This window comes from Charadrius vociferus, unplaced genomic scaffold (genome assembly GCF_000708025.1).
Source record: "Charadrius vociferus isolate BGI_N301 unplaced genomic scaffold, ASM70802v2 scaffold15, whole genome shotgun sequence".
Lineage (NCBI taxonomy): Eukaryota > Metazoa > Chordata > Aves > Charadriiformes > Charadriidae > Charadrius > Charadrius vociferus.
Window position 1 is genome coordinate 6,338,149 of NW_009650064.1, and position 10,560 is coordinate 6,348,708.

Sequence of the window (10,560 nt, forward strand, 5' to 3'; positions counted from 1 at the left end):
TCAGCAGGGAATTCTGAAAGCTGTCATGTGCCTGAGGCTGCTAAGACCAAATTGGTTTACCAGGCTGCGAAAGAGCACAAGCTCCACGGACACTAATAGTTTGTTCTGTGGGGGGCTCCCCCCTCCCTCCTCCCCAGTTTTGCTTCTTTCCTACAACTATTTCAGATCTTACCAGAACTGGAAAGAGAAGGAAACACTTTCAGAAGCACAGTATTAGCTAAGGAAATGAAGCAGATTTATCCTTCTTGCTTTTTACTAATACTGGTGCTCTATGACTTCCAGTTGGTTTGGGGATTGTTTTAGATACACATTATTTGGTTACTTTTTCTCCTAAAATGTCATCAGCCACCAGCCATCCCCAGCTGCCAGCAGCACTCAATTAACCTTTGTGCCAATTCCTACAAGCCTATTCCTTACAAAGTGTGTGGGGGGGAAACCACTTAACTAAGCTCAGCACTTGTGTGTTGCCTGAGGTACCATAAAGGACTATGATGATAGTGTATGTTTTTATAATGTGAACCAAAATCTTGTGCTCAAGCTGCAGAGGTCACTTCAGCCTCCCTGGCCAGCAACAGGAACCCTCATGGCCCCAGAGCTGCTTTGCTCAGGAGACCTGTGCTCACCATGCTCTGCCACACCACTTTTAAGTAACGAGCACAAGGAAATGCTGGGAGTTTCTGGGAGGATGTTTCTGAATCTTTATCTGCAGTATTATTTATTGTTATTTTAAAATTTATGACTGTATTGGAACACTGTGTAACTCCTTCATGATTTCTGCATTCTACCCTCTAGGCTTAGACTGGGACAGCATTTCAGAGTGTGTAGAATGGATGGTTCCCTTTGTGCGTGTGGCCAAAAAAGTCCCTGTGAAGCTGAAGAACTTTAAGAAGGTTGCAGTAGAAGATCGACATAATATCCAAACACACACAAATTATTTGGACATGCTGGTAGGTGGTTTGTGGACTTGCAGTTCAGGCAGCTGAGAGTGCACTACACCTCCCTCCTCCAGAGGCAGGGAAGGGTGGACACCTTCCTCCTCACACCTGGCCTGGCTCACCTCTCCCAGTGTGGTCAGTGGTGCCTAACCTTTTGTTTCTGGCTCCTGCTTGATGATAAGCTCAAGGTGTTTTACCATAACACTTGCAGGCTGTAAGCAAAGACTTGGATTAGAAGTACTGGTGAAGTGTTTAAAAGATAATTATCTTTACTTTGTTGTGTAATGCTGCCTTGGTTTTTTTATTCAGTATCATCATAACTTTGGAGTACTTGAGTTGCACTAGCAGTGTGAGGAAGTACTGCTGAATAGTATTAGTGAAACAAAAAAGTAGACCTTGTCACAGGTATTAACTGTCATCTTCCTCCTCCACCACACAGGAAGAAGTCAACAGTGGAGTAGCATCTACTGCCCCAGGTCAGCTATCACCTGTGTCAACAGGAGGAATAATAACCCCTCCCAAAAGTACAGAGAAGAAATGAAATATGGATAACAAACAGTTTCAGGAACAGGACTTGGCACTTCAGAACAAGACCACACTAAAGATGACTCATGCTCTTTACTGCTGTTCAAGACTTGGGCAGTAAAAGATGCATCAAACAGCAGCAGATGGAAGCTGAGACCGGTGTCCTCCTCCAGACTTGGTAAAAGATTTAGACCAAGCATCCCTCCATGCTATCACAGGAGCCTGGACTACTTTAGTCCATTCTCAGACATGACTTAGTTCAACTCTGACCATTCCTAACTTATGAATTTCAAGAACTCTTTAAACATAGCTGAGTGGCAAAGTTTGCCCACTCGACTTAAAGCAAGTTTGATGTGTAACTTGGGCTAGCCATACGGGAGAACTTAATGACAGCTTGTACATATTACCTCTTCTTGACTTGTTTTTGTTTTTTTTTTTTTTCTTGGTAAGGTCAGAGCTTAATGCCTGTCAGTTAGTCACCCATGAGCTCAGGTGCAGTATTACAGAGGCCAGCGGGTAAGCAGTTTACTTTTCTGAAACCACTCTGCCCTTGCATTAGTGTAGCCAGCTCTGTATCAAATTCTAGCTCTGCGTGAGGCTGATGAATTTAAGGTGTCCCTTTAGGGCTGCCATAAGCTTCAGGTCTAGTGTAGCACTGACCTCAGGTAAGAGTACAAGCAAAGAAGGTGCTGCTGAACTAACCTTAACTGGAAGAAGTACAGACCTTGAAGGAAGGGGTTCTATTTCATAAGATCCAGCCACTGTCAACATAATGAGAACTGGAGAGGGTATGGCAAGAAGTGAGCCGCTGGTGCTCTACAACCACTCATATTGTAGGAACAGTATTTTAAACTAACTGTGGAGCTGTAGTTTATCAGTGTTTATAAACAGCATTAACTACTGTGTTTTCCTTGGAATATTAACTACCTCTGCCTATGAGGTGCTTCCCTCCTGTGACGAAGGGACAGTCTAGGGAAGGATGGGTATCGGTCCTCCTCCCTCTTTCAAGGTGCTCCTGCCTGTGCCCCCCACCCAGGGACAAGGTGCTCATGTTGCACTAGAGCATTAGGTGCCACCCACAGCCACATTAAACTTGTGCTCTTCGCAAACTTGAATTCACATCTTCAAACAAGCCATTGTACAGCTAGCTGCAGTTGCTTCCAGCCTTCTGTACAGTTTGTAAAAATAAGGGGTTTATAATAAGATTTCATCTATTTCTAAAAAGAAAGATACTAGACTGTAAATGTTGTATAAAAATTTAAATGAATTTAAAAAATAAAGTCTTCAAAGTTTTTTTTTTTTTCCACTTCTACACATTTTATAATAGTCTTCCAGCATTAGCCTAGAAGTAAAGCTTTGCCATTGCTTGAAGAAACTTCTTTTTTCTTCTCTGTGCTGCAAGCTGTAGGACTTCCTCAGGGTTACTGGCATTCAGCTCTGTCTGGCCAATGGCTTTTATCTGAAAACAAGAGGAGATGTCACTCTAGTAAGGCTGTTTTACTGCAAGGCATATTCAACAGGTGGGTTTTTTTTTCTGTAGCATGCTATACCACCCCACCCCAGAGCCATCTGAGTATGACGACATCAGCATCCAGCCTCTATTGAGAACCGCGCAACAAAGTTAAAACTGGAAGTGGCAATTCTTTTCAAAAGATGGTTTCAGGGAGGGAAAGACACAGTAAGGAAATCCCATACCCCAAAGCACCCTGTGTTCACTTACTGCTATCTGCCGCTTGTCTGTCTCGCCTCTTTTGTGGTGGAGATCTGAGGGTGAGTCAAGAAAAGACAGTTGGGTAGGAAATAGATTTTTTCCAGCCATCCACTTCCAGTGAGAGCTTTCTGTAGGGGTAGTGTAGTGAAAGGATACATGTCAAATACTCCAAGATGGTGACATCCCAGATGTATTCATAATACGAGTCCATGGCATCATGACTGGAAGAAAACACAGGTTAGGTTCTCTCTAACACATTCACATATTGTGTATATATCTTTACAAACTTCACTGTAACATGTACCTGTTTTGTTCCTGCAGTGCCTTAAATGCAGTTTTATAGTCTACTTCTCTAAGGAACTGGCATAAAATAGCTACCTGTAAGGGAAGACACACAGGTGATTTTCACAGCCTTAATTCCCCACAGACAGACATCTACAGCACACCTCACTAGTCCCACCCTGTTCTAGACCCAACCAAGGGCTGGTTTCCACAGCAGGCAAGTTCTGAGCACCTGTGCTTCCAGAGCATACACAACTCATTCTGAAATACCAGCAACAATAGTAGCAAAAAGGAAGAAAAAGGGTTTTTACTCAAATCTGAAGGGACTGACCTGGCTTCCAGGCTTCTAAATGCATTTAATAGCGCCTGAAATCAGAGCCTAATATAAGCCTTGTTTCTTCCTGGAGAATGAGCAATCTCACTGAACAACACTGGCCATAAGTCAAGACAAGGCCAGGTTCCCAACATCACCCCGCTGACACCCTACACTCTCTCAACTCTATTAAAAAAAAAAAAAAAATCCATCTATATCCCAAGAGGAAAAACAGGACAAAAACACCCCACCCAGACTATTTCTACTTTTTACAACATTTCCAAGTGTATGTATTTACTCATTGGTTTGGGTCCTTTTAGTGTCCTAGAAGCAACAGTGACAAAAACCCCTACTTTATTGCAGATGGCATTTACAAGGAAAGTTGGATTCAGTTTTACTTTTTAGAAAGTTCTCCCCCCCCTTTTTAACATCAAAATATTTAAACACAAATGTTTTACTTAATGCCATGTTTCACTTCTTACCTGGGTGTGACAGTTGAGTAAAGAACAACACTTGATCATTCTTTTTATCACCTTCAGAAGGGTCAAAAAACAACACACAGGGTTTAAAATGCTAGTATTGGAACACAAGCAGCATTTTTTTTTTTTTTTCAAAATACAAGGGACCAGCTAAAGTATATTCTTCTACCCGCCCTCCCCACCAATTCCTGGGTTTTAGCACATCCACCAATCAACAGAGCTTTCATTTCATTTTCATTCACTTTGGAGACTTCTCAAGAGCACAATGTGTGCTGCAGAACAAAGCACTGCGTTTCTGTGGTCTGTTCAATAGCTTCACCTGTATCTCGTGCCGCCCACAGACAAGGCCTGGCCTGGCCAGGAGCAGCACAGCCAGTGGGCTCCCCGACAAAAGCTCTCGCACCAAGGCAGACATGTGCTGGCGAGCAGCAGTGCCACTGTGTGACAGCACGGTGGTCCCAGCTGGCGCTCCGTCACGAGGCACAGCTTAGACTGGGCTGTGAACCTTCAGGATCCCAGACAGCCTCTGCAGCTCTCATTTGCCACAGGAATGTGAAAGGAGCAGCAATCAGACAGGGCACATAAATAACCTCCTTCCCTGGGTCTAGAAAGTTCCTTCATATTGCCCACTGAAACACAGCCTACAAGTGGTTTCCTAATGAACAAGACTAATGCCTGGATAAAGATTAAAGTGACTGCAAGATGCCACCAGAACATGCTGTGGCTGGGACTGAAGATTCCCCCCAACACACAGAGTTAAGGGGGTCTCACTCACGGCCCGCTTGCAAAGCAACAGGCACACACTGTGTAGAGTGCCGTACCCTCAGCACACTCTGACAGCAGTGAGTTACAACCCTACCTATCCGTGGACAGCCCTGCACAGCGCTGCGACACAGCTCTGCTCACTGTCACAGTCTGGAGAAAAATACAAGTGTAAGTGCGTGAAAAGGAGCCAACCTTGTCTGGATCCACACTCCTAGCCCTGGTCTGTGTTAGCTAGAGCAGACAGTATTACATAAGCATTTAGATAATACATTTCACAGAATCACTGAATTTTCAGAGTTGGAAGGGACCTCTAGAGATCATCTAGTGCAACTCCCCTGCTAAAGCAGGATTGCCCAGAGCACATTACTCAGGACTGCATCCAGGCGGGTTTTGAAAATCTCCGGAGAAGGGGACTCCACAACCTCCCTGGGCAGCCTGTGCCAGTGCTCTGTCACCCTCACCGTAAAGAAGTTTTTCCGTGTGTTGGAATGGAACTTCCTATGTTCCAACTTGTGCCCATTGCCCCTCGTCCTGTCACTGGGAACCACCAAGAAGAGTCTGGCTCCATCCTCCTTCAACCCACCCTTTACATATTTGTAAGCAATAATGTCTCCCCTCAGCCTTCTCTTCTCCAGGCTAAAGAGTCCCAGCTCTCTCAGCCTTTCCTCGTAAGGGAGATACTCCAATCCCTCAATCATCTTGGTTGCCCTTCGCTGGACTCCCTCTTGAACTGGGGAGCCCAAAACTGGACACAGTATCCCAGTTGTGACCTCACCAGTGCTGAGTAGAGGGGGAGAATGACCTCCCTTGACCTACTGGTCACAAATGAGCTCACTTGTGCTCATCTGCACCATGGGTGGAAGCAAGCAGGCTCCATCCATTCCACACCAGCACCAGAAGCACAGTAGGAGCTGGACATTTCCAGTTGCTGTAGGCTCCGGCCAGCACTCCAGCACAGCCGGTGAGGCAGAGCAAGTGCTGCTGCACTGTCCTGACCTGCTCTGCCCATCCAGCACTGCACAACACAGCATGGCCCTGCAGGGATGAGCTGGGGGATCGCCACACCACACAACGCTGTGTGCGCTCCTGGCTTTTTCATTTGCTCACTACCACACCAGAGTCCAGCACCGGTGCTTTCCCAGTTGGGCGCTTTGCGCACTTGGTCTCTGCAAACTAAAAGAAAAGCTTTCTGTGCTTCAGCAAAGGAGAAGCTTCAGATTTTTCTATGGCCTTCAAGCAACAAGCAAAGAAAAAAAATGGATCTATAAAGATTCATATCCCTAAATGTATCAAGATATAAAAATCTTACAGGCTACAGGAATGTGTGTGTGTTGAGCAGTTTTGCCTCTGCAGAGACTTAGGATGCTGACCAAATCCAAAGAGATATTTTTGTACATCTACATCCCATTTTAACTCACCTGGTCTGTGTACACATCTGGTGGTACCATTTTATTAAAGAAGTCTGAGCATACAGCTCCTGCCTGTAGATAATAGTGAAGGGCTGCTGAATACTGATTCGTTGCTGCAGTGGAGAAAAGTCAAATAAGGTCTTAAAAGTAAACACAGCAGTTATTTCTAAGACTCAGATTAATTGTTTATAGAATTACTCAGATATACATATCTCATAGCTGAATTCTACTAGGAAAGCGACTTGCATATCATTGTTTAAAAAGCACAGACACACAGGAGGTGGTAAAACAGCAACAGACAGAAAACTACACAATCAGGAAACCTAGCAACACAGGCAAAGTTCTGCCTTTTGAGAATTACTTTTTCCTTTTCAGGTATCTGATCTTAAATCCATCAACTTCAGAGTGGAAAGAAGTTTGCCTTCACTGGACTTAGCACGTGGGTGGTAGTGAAGGAGTTTAGTTGGTGTGAGCTAGAGAGGGCCAGCTGGTGCCACCACACACATCTCGTGGATCAGCACTAGTTTTACTCCCAGTAAGTTCTTACTGAACCGATGTGAAGACAGCCTTCAGGGGCTCTGTGGTGAGAGCAGCCTGCTTGTCCACAGAGCTTCTGAAATAGAGACCTGACACATGCCGGGAGTGCTCCAACCATCGCTGTTTCAGGTACCAGCTTCTGAGGCTCCCTACATAAACATCCTTGTTGTGGGATGCTGTTCCACTTTGTACAAGCAGTAAGTACTGCCAGTTTATAACCTTGAATCACTCTCCCATACATAAGGTGACAGCCCTAAACACTGGATTAAGACCCCTCACCCCAAGGGGTATAACACATCTTCTAGACAAATCTGTCTCCTTTGGAAGCAACAGGCCAGAATTTCTGCACTACATCTTACTGCACACCACAGTCCAAAGAAAGATTTGGGAACACGCACCCTACCTCCTGCAATAGTAGATGGCAGAGGCACAGTACATACCCCGTTTTACTGCCAGAAAAGAACAGTCTCGCTTAAATGCTAGATTTCACTAGAGCGGTCTCAACAGGTAATTTAAGCGGAAGAAATGTCCAACTACCTTTGAGGATGGCTATGGCCATGTCTGTCTCTAGCACATGCACCGGGTAGTATTGTACTTGTCTGGCTATCCATCTTCTGGAATGTCATTCTTCAGCACCTACTTCTCTCCAGTCTACTCACGCTACAAAGCAAACCCACAGGAACTGACTCTAGACTGGGGAATAATTTAACAAAGTATAGCATCACATAGGCTGGGCAAGATTTCCCCAGGCAACCGCTGCCCCGGTACAGTCTGGGTGCGCGTCATGGTGTCCAGAATCTGAAACGCTTTATGTCTCTATTCTGCTGACTGCTCACAGCTGAGGAGCAAGGATAAGTATTGGGGAAGTGGCAGGTGAGGACAGAATGACAGGAAAGAGCTTCTCATCAAAACCAATACCAAATTAAGAGTTCACACTTCCTTATTTACAAATCCTAGATACTACCCTATATAAAATACAGATCCTCTCTACTCTGCTTGTCTTCTGCTCCAGTGAAGCTGACCTCCACGTCTAAAAGCAAGCGCTATTCACACAGCTTTCTGTTCACTTAATAAAAGACTCAAATATTGGGGGTTGCATAATTATACCACTTAAGGACCAACTGCACCCTCTAAAAAAGTGAAGTTAACGATGACTCTTACCGTAAAGTTTCCCTTACCCTAAAAGCAAGTCCTCGTGACCCATGGAAATCTCAGTCTCTCTGTGGGCTTAGACAACCTCCCAGACAAATTCACCTACACTACTGCATCTAAAGATTTTAAACTCATATATCACTCAAGCTTCTTTTCATAAGAGGACATACAAGGAGGGTTATGTCAGGCAAAGTCTCAGAGAAGCATGATACCCCTACACACTTGTTAAAAATAGACATTGGTTTCACTTACCAAAATAAATATCTGCCTGAATAATTAACCAGAAGTGGTTGTTTGCGTTGATAGTCAATGCATAGCTGACTAGTTCTTTTACTGTAACAGCCACAGCTTCAAAGTCCACTGACTGAAGGCTAAAGGAAAAAAGGAAGAAAAATAATTCCTAAATTATTGTTTTGGTTTTTAAACACTAATCTGATTTCACATCAAGTTTAAGTGCAAAGCACCTTGCATTAAGTGCCAAGCAAAAATAATTCCAGGAAAGATTTAGCCTTGACTAAGACTATTGTTGAATTGTTTCAATACAGCGAATATGACAGAACAAATAGACCTTGACTTGGGACAAAAAGTCAGAACTTTATCTGTGTCTGACACCATAAAAGGGTTCCATGTAGAATATACGTTCTCAGTCTCAAGAAGTTTGAAGAGAACACCTGAAACCACTACAAATCTATCACAGCATCTGCATAAATGGCCACAGACAGCAACCTCTGCAAACTTGTGGAACTAGCTTGGAAAGGGAGGCTGGGAATGGCCTGGCACATTGCTTGGGCAGCCTTTCCCAAAGCTCGTGTGGAATCTCCATTTTGAAAAACGTTGTGGTTTTTCTTTTTTTTCTCACCCTACTGCTAAATTCTGGTAACACTGAAAACTTCCTTCTGCTTGACCTTACAATATAAACTGACGTCTACTTCAGTAACAATAAGACTATTCAATCGGAACAATTAAAGTCAGATTAACCACACTAAGCATTACACACTCTCTCACAAGACAGACCTCTCCCGATGCATACACGGATTCTAAAAAAGTGAGGTTCTAGTCCCACAGAACCTCTAAACCTCACTGGAGAAATACAGTTCAATCCAGCCAGAACAAATCAATACATACCACACACCACTTAGTATTCTGGCAATTATTCAAACACACCTCAAAAGTATTTGTTATTTTGTATTAAAATATTACATAGTTCACAAAGTTACATATAGCTGAGTAAAGCACAGCATTAAAAACCCCCTCGGTTTCTTGTACCCACACCTCCATCAGGAGCATCAAATTAGAAGCAAAAAACCTCCATGCAATCAGACCAATCTGCCCTGCCCACAAACAGAATGGAGGGGTCAGTGTCGTCCTTACACAGCAGAAATCACACTAACACATGATAACAAATACACAGTGACTGGAACCCAACCAACTATGTAAACAAGTATTTTGAAAACTGCATTTTTAATTATCATCTTACTTGGGGATGGATGAGGGCCAGATGGAAATGTGCTCTGCTGCAATATCATTCACAATATCTTCCTAAGAGAAAATGGTAAGAGACATTACAAAGAGAAACATTACAAAAAAATCAAGTAAGATGTTTATGATATATACTAACCCGAACATTATGAAGCTTGACAAACAGGGACAATATCGTGGTTAAAACCAACGGTTCCTATAAGGGAAAAAAAAAAAAAAAACAAACAGTTTTCCCATGAACAAACAAAACTCCACTTTCTTCCCTAAGAGCTTTAAAGCTATGTAAGAAGTTCTGACATCATTATAATTTCATATTGAAATAGGGCAATATTTTGTTAAGAATCTTGCAACACAGGAATAAATACTTAGAGAAAGTTTCTGTAGGAAGTCTTTAACTACTTCAGATTTTCCTGAATAACTGCTTGGATATAAACTTTATTTAGGTTTTATATATCTTTATGTTGTTTCTGTGGCTACTGGCTAGCCTTAAAGTTAAGCTAGGTTCCTCTCCAAACACATTGAGGAACGGGGAGTTATTGGAAGTGGTCAACACGGATTTATCAAGGGTAAATCATGTTTGACCAATTTGATGGCCTTCTATGATGATGTAACTGGTTGGTTGGATGAAGGGAGAGCTGTAGATGTCATCTACCTTGACTTTAGCAAGGCTTTTGACACTGTCTCCCATAACATCCTCATTAGGAAGCTGAGGAAGTGCGGGTTAGATGAGGTGACAGTGAGGTGGATTGAGAGCTGGCTGTGTGACAGGACTCAGAGGGTTGTGATCAGTGGCATGAAGTCTAGTTGGAGGCCTGTAACCAGTGGTGTCCCCCAGGGGTCAATACTCAGTCCAATTTTATTTAATATATTCATTAATGACCTGGATGAGGGGACAGAGTGTATCCTCAGCAAGTTTGCTGATGATACCAAACTGGGAGGGGTGGCTGACTCTCCAGAGGGCCACGCTGCCATC

At 43.5% G+C, this 10,560-nt stretch overlaps 2 protein-coding genes across 2 annotated transcripts in view; one reads left to right on the plus strand and one right to left on the minus strand.

Moving 5' to 3' along the window:
- Positions 1-1,666, plus strand: part of CCNE2 (cyclin E2) — a 12,617-nt gene extending 10,951 nt beyond the window's left edge. The window contains exons 10-11 of the mRNA XM_009891842.1: positions 793-947; positions 1,375-1,666. Coding sequence (XP_009890144.1) covers positions 793-947; positions 1,375-1,476 — 257 coding nt within the window. The 3' untranslated portion in view covers positions 1,477-1,666. The remainder of the gene's footprint in view (positions 1-792; positions 948-1,374) is intronic.
- Positions 1,667-2,626: 960 nt separating this feature from the next.
- Positions 2,627-10,560, minus strand: part of INTS8 (integrator complex subunit 8) — a 31,628-nt gene continuing 23,694 nt past the window's right edge. Inside the window, exons 19-27 of the mRNA XM_009891931.1 lie at positions 9,727-9,783; positions 9,586-9,647; positions 8,361-8,479; positions 6,429-6,532; positions 4,249-4,299; positions 3,476-3,549; positions 3,328-3,392; positions 3,181-3,224; positions 2,627-2,919 (exon numbers count right to left, since the gene is read on the minus strand). Coding sequence (XP_009890233.1) covers positions 2,803-2,919; positions 3,181-3,224; positions 3,328-3,392; positions 3,476-3,549; positions 4,249-4,299; positions 6,429-6,532; positions 8,361-8,479; positions 9,586-9,647; positions 9,727-9,783 — 693 coding nt within the window. The 3' untranslated portion in view covers positions 2,627-2,802. The remainder of the gene's footprint in view (positions 2,920-3,180; positions 3,225-3,327; positions 3,393-3,475; positions 3,550-4,248; positions 4,300-6,428; positions 6,533-8,360; positions 8,480-9,585; positions 9,648-9,726; positions 9,784-10,560) is intronic.